At 38.2% G+C, this 23,209-nt stretch overlaps 3 protein-coding genes across 4 annotated transcripts; 1 reads left to right on the forward strand and 2 right to left on the reverse strand.

Moving 5' to 3' along the window:
* Positions 1-1,671: 1,671 nt before the first annotated feature.
* dcun1d5 (DCN1, defective in cullin neddylation 1, domain containing 5 (S. cerevisiae)) lies at positions 1,672-8,793 on the reverse strand. 2 transcript variants are annotated; one of them, XM_072695337.1, is made up of 11 exons: positions 8,707-8,793; positions 6,489-6,537; positions 6,209-6,243; positions 6,001-6,109; positions 5,217-5,308; positions 4,517-4,587; positions 4,331-4,422; positions 3,978-4,086; positions 3,411-3,515; positions 2,864-2,966; positions 1,672-2,110 (listed from the first exon to the last, which is right to left on the reverse strand). In XM_072695337.1, exons 3-11 carry the CDS (start codon positions 6,225-6,227, stop codon positions 2,055-2,057), a joined length of 756 nt encoding a protein of 251 aa, XP_072551438.1. In that variant the 5' UTR covers positions 6,228-6,243; positions 6,489-6,537; positions 8,707-8,793; the 3' UTR covers positions 1,672-2,054. The 2 variants fall into 2 exon arrangements, with proteins under 2 accessions (XP_072551438.1, XP_072551439.1); XM_072695338.1 differs by having other exon boundaries at positions 6,201-6,243.
* Positions 8,794-10,048: 1,255 nt separating this feature from the next.
* On the reverse strand, positions 10,049-18,869 carry eif2a (eukaryotic translation initiation factor 2A). The gene is made up of 14 exons (XM_072695336.1): positions 18,826-18,869; positions 17,406-17,475; positions 17,237-17,308; positions 16,976-17,094; positions 16,227-16,326; positions 15,996-16,078; positions 15,340-15,413; positions 15,080-15,224; positions 14,854-14,970; positions 13,427-14,001; positions 12,033-12,140; positions 11,769-11,882; positions 10,844-10,909; positions 10,049-10,599 (listed from the first exon to the last, which is right to left on the reverse strand). Exons 1-14 carry the CDS (start codon positions 18,851-18,853, stop codon positions 10,534-10,536), a joined length of 1,737 nt encoding a protein of 578 aa, XP_072551437.1. The 5' UTR covers positions 18,854-18,869; the 3' UTR covers positions 10,049-10,533.
* Positions 18,870-19,505: 636 nt separating this feature from the next.
* serp1 (stress-associated endoplasmic reticulum protein 1) lies at positions 19,506-22,671 on the forward strand. The gene is made up of 3 exons (XM_072694844.1): positions 19,506-19,711; positions 20,038-20,113; positions 22,055-22,671. The coding sequence occupies exons 1-3, from the start codon at positions 19,628-19,630 to the stop codon at positions 22,093-22,095; spliced, it is 201 nt and encodes a 66-aa protein (XP_072550945.1). The 5' UTR covers positions 19,506-19,627; the 3' UTR covers positions 22,096-22,671.
* The last annotated feature ends 538 nt before the right edge of the window (positions 22,672-23,209 follow it).

The raw sequence follows: 23,209 nt of genomic DNA on the forward strand, positions 1-23,209 counted from the left end.
AGACTTGTGTATATGGTCTGACATTGTATGATTTATTGCTATTAGCTATAAATCATGGATTACAGTACATAAAGTACTTAAGTAAAGTCCATAAGTAATCTCACGATCCCCCTCTCTGAATATATTAGGAGAGAAATCTGAATCAATCTAACCAAAGGAAACACTAAAGCACATCTCACAGCGCTAATCATTGCCTAGAAAACTATTTAATAAACTAGAATTTAAATAAATCACTAGAAAATCCTACAACAACAAAACCACACAATACAGTTGAACCCGGATTAGCTGCCTTTCTATAGCAGTCGCTTCCTAAACAGCAACACAATGAACCATCACAAAACCGCTGTGCCAGTGGTCTTCTGGAGAGCTACCAATCACACCCTATCCAGACAATCTGGGACTTCTAAAGGCAGTGATGAGTTGGGTTAGGTGGGGCGGATTAGGGTTGGATGCAAAGTCATGAAGGTAGCTAGCTTTCCAGGAGTGATGTTGGAGAACACTGGTAAAGGTAAAGGTGCACATATTTGTGTGTGTGTCCTCTGCATTTAACCCATCTGTGGTAGTGAACACACACACACACACACACACACACACAAGTGAACTAGGGGCAGTGAGTACACACACACACACACACACACACAGAGAGAGAGGTGGGCAGCCAACTCCAGCGCCCGGGGAGCAGAGACGGTAAAGGGCTTTGCTCAAGGGCTCAACAGTGGGAGCTTGCCAAGCCCGGGAATCAAACCTACAACCCTGTTATCAATAGCCTGGCGCTGGTCTAGGTTTCCAAAATTTACAATACGGTTTTCTTCATGACCATTATTGTTGTTCCTTAGTCTTTTATTTTTGTTGAATTATTATGTTACGATCTCCATATTTGCACTGAAGTTCATGGACTCGGTTTATGGAAACTTACAATTACAAATGATGTATAGCCATTAAGAAATTGGTACTTTACTGAAGAAGTGGGTGGCAGGCGAAAGAGTGACTCACATTTGAATGATGTTACTCAGGTAGGAGAATGTGGAATTAGGAGTCTTGCCCAAGGACTCCTGTTGGTGTAGTGTGGTCTGCTCGTCTGGCCGAGGAAATTAAACACCACTGTGCCATGGAGAAGACATCTGCCATGCTACGGCAACTACACCATACCATACCAACCTAATTGGGTTACTGGTTAAGTGGGTTTTGTGCAGCTTAATGTAATATTTTTTAATAAAATCATTGTACTCTGTTTTGAATTGATTTCTTTGATAACCTAAAGGATCAGATATTCTAAAAAGTTGACAAGATATTCTAACTTGTCAACCTTTTCAGGCTTCCCTACAAAACATTTTCCTGGACTTGCATACATACAGTGAGCACAGAGCAAGTTTCTCAGCATAAATTGACTTCACATATGCTGTATGTCCTATTGAACACCTAGTCGTATAATAAGGCTATTTATTTAGCATTCACATAAAATAATGTGAATTATATTTTATCAAATTCCATGATAAACTAACTAATAGTCTAGTCTAATCCAGCGCTAGTGTGCTAGGAGGAAGATTTTATGAGACAATGAATGATTGAAGGAAGTAACTTGGTTTTAAAAATTGTCTTTAAATAAAAAAAAAATAAATTAAAAGCAAAACATTTAATTAAAGCAAATCAGTCCTCAAGAGAAAAATAATATTTACATACAATTCCTTTATTTTCTTTTGAAAACAAACACTATAAACAAGGTAAAACTCAAAAAAAAGAAAAAAAAAATATTACATAGACAGATGACTCCCCTCCACCAGATCGTACAACACTGGCAATGTAACTGCTGCAACAGATGCGATACATATGAAAAAACAGTTCCCCTTTTCTGACGTTTTCCTTTTATAGTTAAATTAACACTGTGAGAGTCTCTGGGTAGTGACGGGTCCACCAGTGGCTCAGGAAACATGGCGGCAGTCCTGGAAATGTGTGAAGGTGTGTGTTTTCAGGACTGTTAAGTGTGCAAGGGAGGGCTTCCACTGATGTGCTTTTTCTCTCTTGCCCTTACATTTTACATACATCAGCAGCTTCTGCTATAACACCACCCTGGCCTTCTGCCACTCCACAAATTCATCCAGCATCACCGGCCCTGAGAAGGGTAGAGAACACATGGTTATTGCGAGAATATCAATGAAGACACAGACTAATCAATACTTAATTGAAAGCCAATCAAACCAAATGTAACTTCTCTGATACAAACAATAAAGCAGCAATAATTATATTCATCAGCATATTATAAATTCTCTGAGTGGTTAGAGGGGCAATGATTTTTTACATTTTTATTGCATGTTGTGTCTTATGGTTCAGTTAAGTCTACTTTCATTGTTTGGACTTTTTAAATAAACTGATAATTTGATGAAAATAAAATCAGACAATAACTACAAAAATAAATAGATTATATATAAATAAATAAATAAATAAATAAATAAAAAGTGAAAAGAGCGTTTGCATTAGGATACATGATATACACTATAATCTAAACAGGTCTAACAGGATTCCTTCCAAACCACAGCTTTGCAGGGATTAGCATTTCCCTTGTCAAAGTCTCTGAATTATACTTATGATGAGTTAAATCAGGTATGTTTAATATGGCAGAACTCTGCAGTGCCAAAGCCAGTCAGGACTAAACTATGTTCTAATCCAAAGAATGTCCATTTACCATATTTTAGAACTTTTCCCACTTGAACACACAGAGCAGAGAAAACATCAACATGTCTAGGTCAGAAGGTACTTCAGGACCAGAACGTGGAGCCAATGGTCTAAAGTATGCCACAGTGCAAAGCTACAGAAAGCAGAAATGAAATATGCATTTAAATAAGCGTCAGCGAATTGCAACACTTACATGCTCCGTCCTCATCGTAATTACTGAGGTCTGGGTTAACAGTGCGACTGAACTCTAAGACATTGTACCACTGGTCCTTGTTCATGACCTTATACTTGGATTGCTACGGAGATGGAAAGAAGAGAAAAGCAGTAGAGTTAGATTAATAACCAGACCAGCAAACATTTTCAAATGTATCACAGCAATGTGATCCACAACTACTCGTGTGTCAGTAGCTGGTTTCAGATGGTCAAGGAAAAGCTGGTCATGCAAGTGAACACACTCTATGCCCTGGTTAAGATGGTAACCCAGCTTAGCACTTGAGCAGGTATGTTTTTATTTGATTTTGATGGACTAGATGCTCGATTAGCATAACCAACTTGATCATCACAACCCACACACCAACCAAGCGTATGCTGGTAAATCAGATTAACCAACAGGGTAGTTATACATCAATGCAGCAGAAACTGAAAAACGAATACTGCTGTGCAACACCAATACTGGTATAGACCACATGTAGCCTAGTACTAGCTAGGCCCATTTCAATCTAATGCGATTGTAGACCAACCTCCAAAAACTGGTGAAAGACAGGAAACAGGGGCCATGTTCTTCCAAGCAGCAGTGCCAACATGGACTTGGCTGTGTCCATATCTAGACTACGCTGATCTTTATCCTAAAGACATAAATTAAGAGAACAATTAATATTCTCTAGGCAAATGTTACATTTTAGACAGACATTTAATAAATCTGTCAAATAAAGATATCATGTTCCAAATTAACCACATTGTTTTTTTTTCATGCAAGCAAAATGAACACCTATTCTATTCATCAAGGAATAAAGAACAAGTTTATTTTTTTCACAAAATACATTTTTGTTAATAATGCAATGTTGGCCTTTGCCATACTGATACCACAGGAGACTACTCAATGCAAAAGATCATCTAACCAATTACTTGGTATCTGCCGTGTGCTGTAAGAATCCTGAATGCAGAAATACATGCATGTGTGTCTGTAAACATCAGTGTCTATGACCCATGCATTGAGATGACAGTCTAAACTGCATTACTTACATCTTAGGCAGCCCTGTTTTCCAACCTGCTAGACCACAACATAAATACCCAAAAATGAACCTTACCCTGGCAAAGTCGAAAGCATATCTATAAATGTTCTTGAATACAGCTGGGTCGTTCAGTTGAGAGCGCAGGTAGTCGAGCTTGCCTTGTAACCTTTCTGTGCAGTCGCATCTGTTTCACAGGTAAATAAGTCAATGGTAAAATGTCTGACAGGCAGAGAGATCCACAGCTTTACCTTAATAGCAGTCAAGTCTTTCATTTATACAGAGCCATTCTCACACTCAAGGTCACTTTACAATCGGAGGAAAAGGAAAAAGATAGGAGGAAGAAATTAATGAAATGTTGAGAGGAAAGGTCAGTTTTAAGTTGACGAGAGAGGAAAAACAGTCATGGAGACACAGAAAGCTTCTCTTACTGCAGTAAAGTCATTCCTTTGAGCCACTCTTCTTTTGTGAAAAATCCCATATTTGGTGCTTCTAGTTTCCAGGCTAGGACTAACATGATAATCTAGACAAATAACACAAAACAGTAACATTTCAGCAACTTAGACATAGGACTGTAATCCACAGCCAGCCAAGATCCAAAACTCTTAAAAACGCACATTCTCTGGTTCCACACCGATATCCTCACAGAACTTCTCCATTCCTTCAGGTCCCACCACGTCATCAGGTCCTGAAGGGTGCAAGATCAATTCAGTGATTAATAATCAGTCACAGAAAAAGATTTAAAGACTGTGATAGATCACATTACTCACATTTGAATTCACCACATAATGCTTAAACACTGCAAGTTAACAGAAATTATACATTTGTACTTTTTGTTTTCATACAGATGCTTTGTGACTGCACCAGGCAATTCATGACAGGGTTGTGAGTTTAATACCCGGGCTCAGCAAGCAGCCACTGTTGGCCCCCATGAGCAAGGCTCTTAACCCTCCCAGTCACTGCATGTGATTGCTTACTAGTGCGTTTGTGTGTGTGTGTGTGTGTGCGCGCGTGTGTGTGTATGCACGCATGTGTGTGTATGTGTGTGTGTTTACTGCACAAATGGGTTAATGGCAGAGTTCAAATTCCATCTGTGGTAGTCTTGTCTTGTGACAGATGCTGAGATTGTGGCCCTTTTACTTACATTAGATAGTTTTTAATGTTTAGAAACGTTTTAAATGTTTATACCAGTGCAGGTTTATCGACAGATGTATAGGGGAAAATATCCAGCAGTATAATGATGTACCAGTATGGTAACTGTGGGCTAGTCCTTTTGCTAATAAAGGAGGGGAATTTAGATTTACACCACACCATTACCTGCATACTCATAAAACCATGCAAGGCACTTCTTGCTAGAGAACTGATCCTCTGGATTTATCAATCTCCCAGGGGTTTGTGTCCTGCAGTAACTGGAGGAAGAAATACAAAAAATTAGGAATCAGGGTTAAAGAATGGCTACTGGAAAAAAGCCAGTATTTTGTAAACAGTTTTGAGAATGGCCCCTTCATACAAGCACTCCGCACAATGATCTGCTGCTCTAATTATTAAAAATGAGGGGGGAGAGGAAAAAAATAAATAAAAGAAAACCAGACCACCACCTGACTGACAAACAGCTAACAGTATCAAACATTGTGGATTATTAGCTGCTAAAATGTGCACATCCAGGACAGACATGCATCACTTTTCTAAGAATAGTGGAGCTGAGAAAGCTGTCAGATACTTAAAATTGTTGGGTTTATTTATGCATGTAAACTGGGACTTGGTGGACACTGTGCAAGATTACTCAACAGACATGGATTGCAGAGCAGACACTGACATGAAATGAAATAGGAAGATGGGCGCACTGGTTTGCTTCAGTAAAAAGTTAAAAGAAGCCAAATTAAACCAGAAAACCACTCCAGCAACTGGTTTAAGACACAACAACATGCAGAGAGAAATTAATAATAATAATAATAATAATCTGTAATTTGGAATCTGGTCTACTCACTGTAAACTGACACTGTAACAACCCTGGTTATGACTGTGATGATGCATTCCCCCATTATCCCCACCCAAACAGTCCAAATCCTCACCAAACAAGCTAAGAGAAAGAAGGACTCACCTGGTAATCTTACACTTTCGAATGCTGGGGTCTTCTGAACCAGAGGACTTTCTCTTCTTTTTTACAGGCATAATGTAATTTCCAAAGGGTTGACTTAGCCTAAATGAATCTAGGTTATGAGAAAGTTAAGAAAAATAAGATCATGATCAAACCAGATGTGAAGTGTCGCTTTAACAAATCTGAGCGAAATGCAACTCTACCTGCGTACTTTTGGTCTCTTTGTCCATTCAAGTCAACAAGATTCTTTCGAAAGAAAAAACAAAACATGGCATTAAAAATAGCTGTAATTCCTGAACAGTAATAATAATCTCATTAAACACATCATCATGCATCATTACAAATCTATTTTAGTGGCATCACTGTCCAAATACTTATGTTCCACACTGTATACAGATGCTAATCTATTCATATGTACATTATGCTCTGCTCCACATTAAGCATAGATTAAAATGAATAAAAATAAATAAATAAATAAATAAATAACTTACGAGTCTATCCAGGGTTTTAGATACTTTCTTTATATCCGCCAGTCCGTACCTTAGAAACACAGAAGATGAGAAATATCAACGAGATCTCATTGTTGTCGTAAGCATTGTTGTGAATTGCCATATGATCCGAACATATCCTAACATAATGGCTGAAGATATCTACAAGCCAGGGACAAGGATTAAGCCTAGTCAGGATGATTGTATAGATTTCTTCATTGAAAACCTTCTTCGTTGAAAAGCATGTGGGTGTGTCCAATCAGTGTTTGGTTTAAAAGCCCCAAGGTGTGTAATCACAGATATGGATCTTCATTTGTATGAACAGCAAGTGCTTCAGACTGGCTCTTGTCTGAAACCACAAGGTCATGTTGAGATTACACAATAAACCTGAGACTGTTTTATTTACAAGATGCCAAGTGAGTAATGATGATGGCGAGACCGGAATGGCAAGTGAGCCACACTTGTTCATCTCTCATTTGTCTCGTTTTCCCCCACATTCTCTCCCTTTCTAGACGAGCCTAGGAACGAAACCAAGCGTGTAACAATTTCAATATAGTATCTTTTTTTTTTTTTTTTTACTGTAAGTGTATAGAAATGTAAACCTGCATCACGGCACAACCATCACTCATCTCCAAGAGCTTCTCACCGTCTTTCACATACGAACACCAGGCACTGTGGTTGTTCACAGTACAATACACTTTTGCTGCGTTATAAGATCAGTGCTGCACAATGACATGCTATTTATTCCAGCATTTTTTGAACTGTATAATAATCTGAACAAAAATAGCCCAAACAGCTTATAATAAAAATACATAACATGGAATCAAGCATTTTTAACATAAATTTAACATAAACACTGAATCCTGACCTCATAACCAAAAATAAAAAATCATCTCAAACCTGAAAACTCTTACAGTCTTAATCCAAAACCATCTTAATAATTTTCCCATGAAGACGAAAGCATAATAATAGCACATAACCTCAGACCTAGCTGGAGGTTTCTGAGAGGTCTGGGGCTCCTACACGTAGGCAATACAGCAGCTACCAACAGATCACAATATTAAAAAGACATTTTCACATGATTTCCCTCAATACTGACAGACAAACTGCACCAGATTTTGAAAACTACTACTACTACAAATATTATCCATTTTTTAACTTCAGTACACACCCTCTGTAAAGAAAGGTGGTGAGCAGTTGGCCAGTGTTGCTTAATCGCTGACAAAAAGCTATTATATATAGCAGATATAGCTAATTGTAGCTCATGATGGCTAACGTACAGTTATTTCACAAAACAATAAAATATCATCATACTGGCCCCTCATGAGCCTCCCTGCACAACAGATCAGCCTTTATCTATATTCAGGAGAGGAGTAAAGACTCCAGGGGACTCTGAATGTAAAGCTTCACAGTTAGATACAGGGATTAAACTGGAGTTTACTGCGGTAGATAAATATCCTCCACCCGGGTATTTAATTAAGACAAATACTTGTAATAATTCTGTACGCGACCACTGATCATCATTTACGGCCAAATCTTTAGCCTCATGCTGTGCATTTAGCTATAAGCAACTTCTGGCATTTTTAGCTACGTTTGTTTTGATGCTTTAGGGTTTGAGCCTGTTTGCCATGCAGCACAGCCAAGGACTCGAGGATAAACAGGGCTTGGAAACCGGAGAGCATCGGGTGGAGCTAATAATAATAATAATAATAATAATAATAAAGGAGAAATAAGTGGTGGATTAGTAACAGTATGAGGGTGTAAGCCGCTTGTTTATCTTTTCTTTCTAGCACCAGCTACCGATATGACTTTAGGAACCAAACCTAGCACTAGCTACCAGCGTTAACCCGAACCCAAACAGCTCCACTGAGAGCAGAGCTAATGGGACACAGACTCCATTTTAGATTTAAAAAAATGATTTATTAAGGTTACATAAACCTGTGGACATTTTAGAAATGGAGAAGACGTTGACTCGGTAATTGCAGGACTTAAAAAACCTGCTCGTATTTCTCTACTGAATCTCTGATTATTCTCACAGTGAATAAAGTGCTCGTTACTGCGCTTCTCTGCCGGCTGCTCAATAAGAGCTAACGGCTAACCAACGTCAGCCAACCAAACTACAGCGGCCAGAACGTCAGATGGCGAAAACAGGACTCACTCAGCCCTAATCTGCCTGTATCATTACTATTATAGCTGTTATTGCAGGGGAAATTGGTCAAACCTGAGGCGACCAGTCTCCAGTTGGTCTTCGTGTTCAGTAGAGAACAGCACAGCTCCACTCCTGTCTCAGTCCAGAACCGATGGAGCCTTTTCTTATTTAAGATCCGGGTCCCACTCGACAAAATAAAAGTCACTCGATTGAGCAGGAAAACAAAAGGCGTTTTAGATTCTAAAGGGCCTTAACACTTTTAAAAATAAGTTTAATAACACTCAAATATTATTCATATATAATTTTAATTCATATAAATTAACGTTGTAATTTATAACGTTATTATAATAATATAATTTACTTTCCAGTCTGTATATGTAGTCACTATGAAAACCTTTTTATACTAAGCATATTTATATGCTTATATAACATAATTTGTTCAATGACAATAATAAAAACTTTCCAGTGAGGGGAAAAAGACTCTTTATTACTACCTAAAATTGCTACATTTAGAACCAGTTCCGAAGATTTTGGAGAAGACTGTATTATTTAAACATAAGGCATTAAGTTTACTTCATTGTGAGTGTTCACAAGTGAGTGTTATTACCATGTTGCGATCCAAAGAGCTCTCTGAGGCCTTGTAGACTGTAGGTGAAGATGAGTCACAGAACGGATTTAAAAAGAAATCAGCAATATCACTTCACAAAATAATGTACAAGTGAAACAACTGCCAACATGGCCAGGTCAAGCCATCTTACAAAGCTTGATTTCCATGGGGGGCGTGCAAGAACGAAAACCTTGCTGTAATACATTCATACATTCATGAATTAATCAGGGCAAGACACTGTTCCAGAAGTAGGTCTTTGTCTCACCGATCTCTGGTAAACCTTTGTCTTTTATTGATGTTGTAAACAGCAAGGGCTTCCTTCTAACACACCTATGAAAATGAACGTTTTACTTTGACATGAGCTATACTGATGACATTTTAGAGTTGTTGGAGGCTTTTTTTTTCTTTTTTGTGATCTGCTCTTGGCTGAACTTGCCAGGATGCCCTGTCCTGGCCATGTTAGCAGTTGCATAAGTTGTTCTTCACTTGTAAATGAGTGTGCAGATAGTGGAATGACTGATGTCTAACTGGTCAGAGATCTTTTTAAACCCCTTCCCAGACTCATCTGCATCTACAACCAGTTACTTTGGCTCTCCCCATGGTGCTACCACTCACTTCAACTAGCAAACCAAACTGAGGTTCAACCAAATGTCTGAGGTTTAAACAAGACAGACTCCTCCAAAATCCCCTCTAATCATGTTCTTATCATCTGCAGCTGTATGTATATGGCAACTAAGCTCCAAAACAGCCTGTTTATGGGTGCCATTATGGTTCAGTGCAGAAACAGTGGGGGACAAAGTACGTAAGTAGTTGTATGTAATCATTGTTTATTTTTCTTTCTGATTGAAACTTCATCACTAAGCATTTTGGCAGCATGAAGAACAAACAATAACCAAAAAAAAGTTATGTCCTTATTTAATCAAAACTTAATGGTATGCCCTTTAAATCTACATATGAATCCAGATGGTGACGTTTGCACTGCAGTGAAGCATCTTCACTTCAACTGGTTTAGCTCCATGTGTAGAACAGCATAACCTGCCTCAGAAACTGTACATAACATTGCATAGCAATAATGCCTTTAGAGGTTCAGGCCATGATGTAGGTATCAGCCTTATGGTCAATGAGACAGAATGAATTGCAACACATCTGATTTCTTGTTCATGGTGATTTTTATGTTTGCAGATTTGATGAGGTTGTACTGCGTCCAGCATGTGATCTGGTTCCATACCCATTCACATACAGTTCTGTAGTGCTGTGATTGGGGTGATATTTAATGGAAAAAGTAATGTCTGCTACAGTCCTAACTCCAATTCCTCTAGTTCCTTCAACAGCTGGGCCTCCTTCTGCATCTTCTCAAGCTGCGGGTTAAAGTTAGAGAATGCAGTTAGAAAATAAAAGAACAGCTTCAGAATCATGTTGGGGGCTCCATACTTTTATTCAAGTAAGATTTGACACAATACTGATTGAGAACTTTGACATAAGTACACTTAATACTTAATCATACTGCTATGTTCAGGATAAGCAATATCTTATATTGTATTCAACAATAGCAGAAAGAGGTCATAATCTAAACAAAGACATTTAACATTTAAAGCACAGTACCTGATTTTTCTGCATCTGTTTGCCTGCTGCTTGCTGCTCTTTCAGCTCCTCAATCGCCTTAAGTTTCTGCACCAAACACACAGAATTGTGTCATACTTACAGTATTCTGTTAAACCAAGAGTTTGATTAATCACAAATAATTTTACATATTTTCCAAGAGGCCAGGTGGGTTAGAAGTCAAGAACTGTAGATGTACTTAATTCTTTCCTTTTTTACCTCGTAAAGAAAGCATGTTTAGTAATGTGTATTTTTTAGACTGCCTAGATAATAAGGGTGTAAAGAAAGTACTGATACACTTGAGTACCGCAAGATTATTTTGCAATATTGTATGTATTCTTAAATAAATTATTGATTTTTAATGAATAGTTCATTTAGACAGTGGTTAATTTTTTGTTGTGTTTAAACTAGAATAGCAGTGTTGTACTCTTACATTTCCTTTTACACAGATTTTATGCATATGATGGTTAATTTTATACTGACAGTTTGATAAAAAAATGGATTTTAAAAATGGCCTTACATCACCTTGTTTACAGAACTAAACTGTAACCCCTGTATTGTGATGCATATTGCATTGACAGGTCCTTGCCCATACACAGCCTTACTAGACAATAATTAGGCTTTGAATACTACGGTATTAGAACCTATTTTAGGTCATCAGCTGCAGCTAAAGGCAAAGACATCAAATGGAACTACAGTCGTTAGTAGAAATCATTAATCCAGATGTTATTGAATGGAGGGATGTATGTTTATAAGGGCAGGATTGTATTTCTGTTTGACTGGGAGGATGCTCACTTCATTACAATTCGGTTTGCACATTATATCCATTGCAATGTGCATAGTGCATGCGTAGTCACATTGAGCCAAATATCACAATATATACTGCATAATATATATATATTGCACAACCCTAATATTCCACATGTACCTTTTTTAAATTCTTAATCTTCTTGTCAGTTTCAGGATCTCCAGATGTGGCAGAACCATGACCAGCAGCTGCCGGCTCAGACGCTGGAGGAGTTACCTCATCAGCCTTGTTCTCCTGTATTGATAAAGAATACCACCAAAGAAAAGTCATGTATGAGTATTGAAAGTACATGACAAATCATGCAAATTAATCCAGAAGTTCAATAATGTGACAGTCTACCGTATACTATACTAGAAAACATAGCACTAGAGAAGCTTAATGAACCTGTTTCACTGCTTTCTTTGCCTCTCGCTTCTTCTGGTTCTTCAAAGCTGTCTTGGACATCGGTTTCTCTCCAGCAGGCTTCATGTTCTGTGGTGGTTCCTCTTCATGCTGGAAGTGAGGAAGGAACATTTTTTTCAGTTTTGGTCAATAGAAATATCTTGAAATATCATCACTACCCATCCTTTCTGTAGCCATACATGCACAGACTAGAGGTGGGCAATATGACAAATACGATACTCAGGATATAAAACATCACATTATTTACAAATATTGTACAAAATACTGTACTAATATCACTTTGCAGGTTTACTTACATTCCATTTTGCCATATGTGAATATTTTATGTTTCCATTTTTTTGTACACACTCTGTACTGTATGTTCAGTGTTACACTACCTGTATTTTTTCATTTTTGTAGCTCCCATTAGAAAACGGAATGTTTTTCATTATGCAACACAATATGAACTACATTATATGTACTATAACTGAATTGGTACATATAATGTAGTTCATATTGTGTTGCATAATGAAAAACATTCTGTTTTCTAATGGGAGCTACAAAAAGGAAAAAATACAGATAGTGTAACACTTAAACACCTTACAATGTATTAAAAACACAGTAGTAACTGAGTAATAGGACTGATTTGCCAGGATGCTCAGAGCAAACAATTAAACATTGGTTATATCACTATCTCTGTAAAGGCCAGCACTGGTATAGAAAACAACATATGATACACCAACCAGCCATAACATTAACACCACTGAAAGGTGAAGTGAAAAACTGATAATATTTAAATACAGTGGCATCTGCCAAGGGGTGGCAGCAGTGAACAGTCGGTTCTTGAAGCTGATGTGTTGAAAGTAGGAATCTGAGCCAGGCTACACAACTGGGTCAGAACTTCTCCAAAAGAAGACCTGCCTTATGTTTTAGAGGTGTTCTTAATTATATATTAGAGGGGTCCTGGTATGCAGTCATCAGTATCTACTGGAAGTGCTCCAAGACAGAACAACCGGTGAACCAATGACAGGATTATGGGCAGGTCAAAGGAGGTCCATGGAGGCCCCACCTCACAATTTACAGGACTGCTAATATATTGATGTCAGATACCACATGCACCTTCACAGGTCTTGTGGAGTCCAAGCCTTGAATGGTCAGATCTGCTGTAGCTGCACAAAATGTGGCACCATTTTTCTGTATATATTTTTTATGCTATGGCAGTTTTCCTAAATTTTGTAACTGCAATATATCGCCTTGTTTGCAGTATAGCAATATATCACAATAAACAGTATTGTATTGTATGGTGTAGCCAAGTTCTTGCAAATACACAGCCCTACTGTGCAGCCCTTACTAACACAACACAAAAAACAGGACTGAACAGCATCTCTTGTTCTCACCAGTTTGTAGCTGCTGGTCTCTGGTTTGTTGCGCAGGGCTGGAGGTCGGTAGGCCTGGGCAGGTTTGGCTTCAGTGCTCCCCAGCTCACTGGGTGCTGCCTGATACTTTACCCCTTTCTCCGGGAATGTTTCAGCGGGGAAAGGCTGCCAGACCACCTCCCAAAGCTCCTTATCAGCCGGCGTGTCCTGTTTGTACAGGACCGTTCCAGTGTAGTGCCAGATTTTGTAACCGTTGCTGACCCTGAGTCTGGGTGAGCAGGTAGCCGTCACAATATGTTCTCCATCAGGGCACCAGGAGAAGAAGGTGGTGTCTGCAGCCTGAGGTTTGGACACCTGCTTGTACTTCTTCACATCCCACACTTCCATTTGACCCCTCAGGTTTCCAAACCCAGCCAGGACCAGGATGTGCCCCTGCGGGCTGTAGAACGCAGCGTTCCGAGGGCCTGTGCCGAAGTCAAACACCGACTCACACTTCAGATTATAGACTGTGGCCTTGGCTGGCATGAAGCCGTACACGACACAGAACTCTGAAGAGTTGGGGTTCCAGGAGACATCATAAATAGGGCCATTCTTTGCTGTTTCGATAAAGGAAAAAGACAAATGTCTCAATGACAGGAGAGTTCAACATTATGACAATACTATTGACAATTTGTGTATCGTCACTGCCATGCAAACACCTTGTATCTCCAAATTTACAGGAGGAGGAAGCAGCCTTATTAGCTTTCAATATAAGTCAGTGTAAAAAGATTTAAATCCAAGTCATTTTGGAGCTTTTCTAGTGTTCATCATGAAACTGCTAGATTTGCAGTATGGTAAGGAAATACCATGTAGCACTGTCATCTTAAAATAACAACTATAAAACCATGCTAATGCTCTATTGCTCTACAACATCAGTCCACATGCTTCTTTCACTTTAATTGTTGGTTTTGTATCTCTCACTTCGTCTCTCACTGCTGCGTCCTTTAGTGATAGCTTAGAGTGCAAATGACACTTCCTGACTGTAGGGGGAGCCCACGTGCAAGAAATACCATTTCTACATAACATTGCCTTAAAAAGTGAAAAACAGCAAAAATTGGGACACTAAATCTTATTCCGTGCTCAAAACGAGACTAGGGACACCTGTACCATCATTTGTTTTTTTAGAATTCTTAAAGAGTGAGTACACTGTAAATATCGTTTTTATATAAAAAACATTTAACACACATTCCTCGTAGCATTTTGTTCAGAACGAGTGATTTGTCCAACACTTAAAATACTTCCAAATGTTGCTAGTGGTAAAAAAATTCAGTTCTGCGGTAACTCTGCCTGAGTTGATGATGAAATAGTGAGAATTTTCCACTCTCTTACGCAGCAATGAGGTCGATAAAGTGTAAATATTTAATTTTTTATGGTTTTTATACAATAGAAACATGTCATGTTGCACTCACGTAGCTGCACCACTGCACTTTCCCCATTGATGGAGAGATAGTGTAAAGTCTGCTCTCCGTAATATGATGCGCCAGTCTTATCCACTTCTGTGCTGGCGGTCACTAGAACTGCACTGGCTGTGAGAGAAGAAAAGCAATTGTAACAAAAGTGGAATAAGTGTCAAACCTTTTTTAACCTTTTATCAAATACAACAGTGTACAGAGGACCTGGATCCTTTATGTTTACCTCTTTTGTTCCACAGCATGTTCACTCTGTCCGCTTTGAAAAAGCTTTTGTTGGCCAGAGCTGAGGTGGGACCACTGAAATTAGGATACTGGTAAAGCCGGACAAAAGAAGGGGCACCTTTGCTTCCAGGAACGTAGACAGCAACCTTTAGTAAGACGTTATACCAGATAGAGCGTTAGGTCTACATGAAGAAGCAGTTGTAAAAGCTCATCTGATGATTCAAAGTGATGAGTAGTACAGTTATACCACACTGTGAATACCTTGCTTGGCTGGTTTCCAGGAGAGAGAGCGAATTCTGACACCTTCTGAAGATGAAGTTTGTTGGCAATCGTTTCTGCACAAGCCAAACAAATCAAGGCACCATGAACTGAACAGACTTACACTCACTGAGAGCAACTGATAAATGCTGCTTTAAATGGGACTCTGTCATTACTTAAGGGTAACAAATGGTGTAACGCATTCAAAACAGTACAAAAAAATCTTAATGAAATGATCAAGTTCAGTGTATGGAAATGTAAATCAGTATCTCCAACACTCTTTACACTCTTCTTCTGTACTTCTAGTTTTTAATGAAAAAAAAATGTCAATGTTATCCTCAAATGTCTGAACCTGTTGGTTGGTGTAATGGGTAATAACCCAATACTTCCAGTGGCAGACTGGGGTTCAATTCCCCTGCCAGGCAAGCACATCACTCTACACCAATAAGAATCCCTGAGCAAGACTCCTAGCATTCACCTACCTGTATAACACAATGCAAATGTACAGTGATATATAGTGATCAGGATTTCTCACATAGGGAATAAGGATTACGGGACCATTTTGAAACCAAATTAATTAATTATGCTAAATGATTGTCTACAGTATACTTGTATATATGTTGTAAATGTTACAAATCTATTTGAATGAAAAGACTTACCGAAGTTGTTATTTTCAAAGAAATGAAGTTCGTTGTTGACACATCGGACTGCAATGCTTTCATCATCGGCCCAACTTGGACACCTTTAATAAAATAAAAAAGGGCAATCAATATTAGTATTTCAAAGTAGTGTATCTGCAGATCAAGTGGTGAGTCATGCTTATAAATATCAGCTTAGAATATATAAAAATATAAAGAGTTTACACAATTTTGTTACTATTGATCACTCACCACCCCTGTGCCTTTTTCTGGTAGAATGCTTTGATGCAGTTTCCTGATTGCAGGTCCCAAAGCTGCAAGTTAGCCTCCCCCTGGGGGTTATCCTGGGTCTCTAAAATATTAAAAGAACATGCATCAATAATTATAAATCACAGTGGGATTGGTGGTCAGTGATTAAAATTAAAACTTATTTAGACAACTTCTATTAAGTAACATACCATTAATAATTATTATGCAATGCTTTACCCATGCTTTGATATTTGTCCATTTGTAACCAGACATCCATTCTAATTAGTGAGCTCAGCTACTCTAAAGCGTACCCATTGCTCACCAAGGCAAATCATAATTTCCATTGTAAATCACTGCCAATAAAATAGGACTCTCTGGAGCAGAAACACATTAGTCTAAAGTGACCATTCCCAGTGCTTGTGAAGCAATTTAATTTGTTCCCTGGACTGATGGAGCACCATTTAATGCATTTGAGAAGAGAAGAGTTGGAGTGGAAGAGATAATCATCCAACTGGTAATTATCAGCAAATGCAATCACAAATGCAAACAAATCTATACAGCAATGTCCCAACATCCAACGTAAATCCCAGATCACACTGTAGAAGAGTAGAGGCTGTTACTGCAGTAAAGGGGGGATAACTCCTTATTGAAACTCTTGATTTTAGAAAAAACACTGGAAGAGGAGAGGTCTACAAATATATGAAGAATAGCCTGGGCACAACACTTCTAAACTAACAACAGATCCTACTCACTGGTGTACTGCTTCCACGTAGCCAGAACTTTGTTCTGAGGAGAGAATTCCAGCATTGTTGCTTTTGGCAAGTCAAAAGACTTCACCAAATCTCCACTCGAGACTTTAACCACACTGACCCTTCACAAAAAGGACAGACAAGCACATTACAAGCAACAGTTATTTCTCAATAGAGCTAAAGTGTGATATAAATTTATTCTCCAACTCATCACAAAACTGAACAAGCGAAATAAATGTAGCCGTTGTACATTTTCATACATACTTATCCCCATTGCACCAGCCAAACAGGGTGCCATCACTGCTGAAAGTGACAGATCTGCTCTGCCGGACATCTCTGAAAAATACGAAACATCCCTTAGTTAGAGAGGATCTAAATTTACACTGACAGTGAGTTTTAGTGCATGAGGATATTGCAATGAATAATGACTTACCGTTGGAAAGCTGAGCTTTCCACACACTTCGGTGGACCATGTAGCAGAAACGTCCCTTCCGACCCTCTCACTGTTATGTGAAGATATAGAAATCAGTTTAATCGCACTGTCCCACCTCTAAAGGACTGCCTGGGTTCATATTCCTTACACCAGTTTTTTTAATCTCAGACACCTCTTGGACATCTTGCTATCAGCCCTTAGAAGTGTTTGTATGCATGCTCACTACTCAGGGGCAAATGAATTATAATACTTAATAATATTATTAGGCATATTCTCACAAGTCTCTTCCTTCTTTCACTGCTGTCCTGCACATTTATCAATCTAACACAGCTTTTCAACTAATAACAATAACAAACCCTTCTTAATAACAATTATTTGTAAAATTAGCCACATTCTCACATGTTTGTTCCTCATTTTACCGTGCCCTGCATATTAGTGTTTTACTGCATATACATACATATGTACACGCAGTTTATACACAGTTTAAAATGATGAGCTGATGAAAGACAAATTATTACTGATATTACTAAATATTTCATAAAGCTAAAGTTGGTGCATAAAAACGATGTGTGCGTCTAAATTCACTCATCCTGCACATTTACTAATCTAACATACCATTTAAACCAAATGAGGGGGTTATTAATAACTATTACCCACCCTATTAACCATATTCTCACACATTTGTCCCTCATTTCATCCCTTCCTTGCATTTTTAGGGTTTCACTGATCAAACATACCCAATTCAACCTTATACAGTGAATAATGGTGAGCTGATCCTGAGCTGATGAAGGTAGATCACTGTTTATAATATTATTATATTTAATAAAGTGAAAGTTGGTGCAGGAAAACACGAAACTGTGCAGTGCAGAGAAGTCACAGTGGGATGATATGAATTTTTCTTAAAATGAAATCGTTTTAGGTCATCTTAGACAGCAGGATTGAGAAAACCACTGACCTACTATTTGACCACAGTGCTAATTAACCTTAACTACTGCATGCTAGAAACCTCAAAATACCACGATAAAGGTATCCAGCTTTATTTAATAAAACGGATAGATTAGCTATACATTACTATATTTCTCTACGCTTTTAATGCAAGGCTAATATAAGGCGTACGAAACTGAAATTGTCTTCTTTTTCATGTTGTCCCGTTCCACCTTAAATATTGCAGAGGCTCCGCTCTAGCGGCTGCTTCTCCGTTACAGCGTAACTACTGCCCATTTAAGGTGGACCGGGCAAATCGAATAAGGAGCTAACTTCAGCCTCGTCTACTGGCGCTAAACAAAAGATAATGATGTGAAACTGGACTCTGAGCTAAAATTAACCACACCTTTGAGATTTAATACAGAAAGCAACTACATTAGACACGGCAGCTTTTGTAATACCCCAGGATTGAACAACTTTAGATTCATTCGCCTACCTGCTAAATGTGGTATAGGAGGCGCCATGCTGTGAAACGGATGTGCTCATGACAAGAAGCTCCCACGTCACCTCCAAGAGCTACGAGGAATTTTTTTTTTCGTTAATTCTTGTAATATCCTTTTAAATCTTTATACATATGTAAGTATTGATATTTTACTAGCACGTAAGGAACATACAAAATTATTGTGGGGAAAAACACAGACTTTATTAACCCATTTTATTCAGTTTATTACACTTTTCTGATACGTCACATTTTAAACCCTAAAACAAGTTACTCCGTCTGAACTAATGAATTAGAAATATTTATAATGTTCAAAAATAAATAAAAGATGGAAATGTGCATACTTAATAAATGCTATTATTTGCGACCAAATTAATTAAAATAAGCCTATTTTCCTGATGAATAGTCTACTTTTTAAGTCTATAAAAATAAAATAATACACTGAATAAATACGCAGATCTGCCTCCTCCAGCAGACGGTCTGAATTCAAGAATTCGCCACGACAACGGAATACGCCGGGCGGAGTTAATTTATGCAAAACATGAGATAGAGGGCGGGGTCAACTACGTGAACAAACGTTATGGGAGGAAACGTGCGGCGCCTTAACACGAGGTGGGCGGGGCCTCCGGAAGCATAATAAGACCGCTGGGCGGGGTTTTCTTAATGCCTACGTAGACATCTCTGGAGTACGTCGAAGGATCAGCGCCGGAGAAGCTGCTTTTTCGTCAAATAACCAACGCAAGTGGCGTTTAAACTACTGATTTCTCGTCGTTTAACCGGCTCCGACTAAACAGAGAACATGGTTGCGAAGCAGAGGATACGCATGGCCAACGAGAAGCACAGCAAAAACATCACACAACGGGGGAATGTGGCCAAATCATCAGTAAGTGGAAGCTACCGAGCTAGCCTAGCCTAGCTAACTCAGTTTCACTGCTGATATGAGAAGTTAGGATTTGCTGTAAATCATGGTGGAGGCTTCTTAACCTAAAGGCAGCCTTTTATGTTTTTAGAAATGTATATTTGTTCCTTGATGCGCAACTGTGTCTAAACGTGTCTTGAAATGGAGATTAACTACTTAGCTGGCTAGATCATTACCAAAGGTTCACCTAGTTTCTAGACCTACTGTTTAGCTACAAACTAGTGTAGCTTTTCTCATTACTAATCAGATACGTGGGGTTTTAACCACTGCTCTTCTCTCAATTCCTACAGAGAGGGCCACAAGATGAGAAGGCTGCAGTAGGGCCTTGGCTCCTGGCACTATTCGTCTTTGTAGTGTGTGGATCAGGTAAGCTTCCAAGTGTCATGTTGTTTTCTAGTCTTATTTTAAAGAAAACACAATGATGGACCTTATTGGATTCATTCAGTAAAGCAGTGGTTCCCATCTGTGAATTAGACCTTTAAAGGAACCATCTGTTTTACATCATGATCTCAGGGGTTGGTGCCTGAGGAGTGCTCCTAGTTCTGCTACTAGTGCTACAACTACAGGACTAATTTAAGAGGTGTTCCCTAAACAGCTTCATACTGGAGTAAAGCTCTGATAGGTTGGTGTAGAATAGCAACACCTTATTTCTTTGGCAGACTAGGGTTTGATTCCCAGCTGGGAAATAACTCTACAGTCTCTCGCATGTGTAACATGATTCAAATGCGAGTCGCTCTGGTTAAGAGTGTCAGACAAATGCTATGAATGTGGATGGTACTTTTACTACAGCTCCAGTGCAAAACTGAAGAAGCAAACTTGCGTCACATATATCTTGGCCAATTAACCGTGTTTGAGGTTTTGGGGGTTGGGTGTAAATGAGATTTTTCAGCAAACCATTCTTTTAACATGGAAAAATGCACTTTGCACTTTTGTAATTCCTGTCAACAAACCTTGATCTTTGATCATGTTCATGGTGCTGCCAGTCTGCATTCTGTCACCATCTACCTCATCTACGTAGCTCCTGCAACAAATCTGGGGGATTTTAGCTTTGATTTCTAGTCTAATCTCAAAACGGGGGATTCCTTTGATGTGAGTGATGCAATCCTTTTTAAACGCTCTGTTGTAAGAGTAGTGCTGTCTGTACTTGGCCTGGTAATTAAAGCCTTTGTCACTCTTCATTGAAGTGTAATGGTATTATACTTGCGCCACATCACCTACCCTTACTGATCAGTTCTAGGGTAGATAAAAATTAAAACTCCTTTAAAAAATATATAATAAAATTACTTTTAACACAATTACACTTTTAGAATGCACTGTTCACTCAGTCCATACTTTTATGTATGAAATCAAAGCTGAAAAAAAAGTTATGAATTAGTTGTTTTGTGATGTCACCAAAAACAACATATTTGCATATATGTTTATGAAGATTGCAGTGTGAATGAGATGCAGTATACGACAGCCAGTCAGACAGCACTGTAATTCTTGGTTAATTCTGAGGGATCAAGAAAAGTTGGAAACATGGATTTGTTTTTATTTATAATTTTTTGTATTTTAGTATTTTTTTTAAAATACATAAACCCATTTTAAGTAAAAGAAACACCAGGGCAAAAATATAAGAATGTTGTATATGGGCTTTTTAAGTTTTAATGTCATTTAATTTTGTTCCATTCGTTCATACAAGTCAAGATGAGGGTTTTGTTCATAAAAGTGATAATCTTAAAACAAGAGAGCATAACGTGGTGAAGGTTGAGCATGGTATTACCCAAACTGTCTTTATAAAAAGTAGAACACGTTATGTCCAGATACTGAATTTCTACTGGGATACATTTCTGCTCATTTTAGAGCATACTTACGGTTTTTGAGCTTGATTTAACATAATGCTAAAAAGCACCTAAATGCAGTGTGGGTGAGAGTTATCATTGTTTTATTTTAACTTGGAAACTAACCTCGCCCAAAGTGTTGCATAAGACTGTATCATGATTTATTTTTATTGATTCAAGTATGCACACTTGATCAAACATAGTATGTAAAGAAATCCAGAAAAGAAACAAAGCACTGTAGGAGAGGAAAAGCTCAAAGGGCTTGTACTGGGCACTTTCCCAATTGAACTAGACTTATCAGATACACTGGGTTAGACAAAGAGATGGGGGGGGGTGAGATATGGTGAACAGGGTAGAATTGATTGATAGCATTAAAAAAAAAGTTGGTTGTGACAGGTAGCTAGTCTTTTTTTTTTATTTTTTTTTATTTAATTTTTTTTTTATAAAGCTAGTCTTTTTAATCACTGTTTCTTTCCTCTGTCCTCAGCCATTTTCCAGATCATTCAGAGCATCAGGATGGGGATGTAAGGAGGCAAATGGATCAACGCCCAACATTCCTCTTTTCTTTTCCCACAAGGCAGACTCTCCACTCCTCTCATCATATTTAACATGTTCAATTCCAATCACCCCAAATTTTCCAATCTCTTGTGCCTTACACAAACTGTGGAGGAAAATGAAAAAAATGCCAGAGAAAACCAAGCCATGCGTTACAGAACATTCCACCATGGGAGCTCGCTGGATCAGATCGCAAACCCTTCTGTCAGAAACGTTTCCCTTTTTAAAGGACTATGTGATGACCATAATTTGTGTCTGTACACCATCAAATGTTTAGGTGCCAAAAGAGGAGGTTTAGATTTAGGTCATGTTAACTTAAATACAGGACTTTTCTCTCAAAAACATGCAATATCATTTTTAGAGGTTGTTCTGAACAATACATCTTCCATGTATTTCTGTCTCTTGTTTAATGGTGTACATTCTTAGACCTGTATTGTTGCCTGAAGGAATTGAAGACCTTTAGAGTCAGTTTTGTGTATTGGTCATTTGCGAAATATGTACTTTGCTTTCCGTTTAAATGTTGTTTAAGGAATAAAATGTTAAAACCCATTCAAACCCTAACCCTAGTCTTTTTTTTCAGCTTGCTGAGGGAACTGCCCATCAATTCCATGATGTACCATCAATTCAGATCAAAGTTTGTCACATTTACATTCAAACACAATACAAGTAGTGAAATGCTCTGATGATGGCGATAAAGACAAGTTGGATAAAATAAATACAGTGTAAATTAAAACAGACAAACATAAGTATCAGTAACTATTTTTTTTACTTACAGGTTCCTCTAGTGACTAAATCTTTACTGAACAAGCTACACAAGTAATAAGAACGTGTTTAGAGAAAAGTAAGCATCTTCAGCTATTATTAGTATATTGGACACTTATTGGTCACTTATGTGACCTAATTGGAACCTGGTAGTCGTTTTATATATATATATGGTGGTTTTTCATGGTGAATGGACCAATAGAAATTCTACTATAAAGCTGCCCTGTTGCAAATCTGTTTTTGCAGGATTATATATAGCTATGAAAATGGGGGTGGGAATAACACAAAAAAACTCCACAACTGTCTTTGATATGCTAATGCTTGC

The sequence above is a fragment of the Salminus brasiliensis genome, chromosome 13 (assembly GCF_030463535.1).
Source record: "Salminus brasiliensis chromosome 13, fSalBra1.hap2, whole genome shotgun sequence".
Lineage (NCBI taxonomy): Eukaryota > Metazoa > Chordata > Actinopteri > Characiformes > Bryconidae > Salminus > Salminus brasiliensis.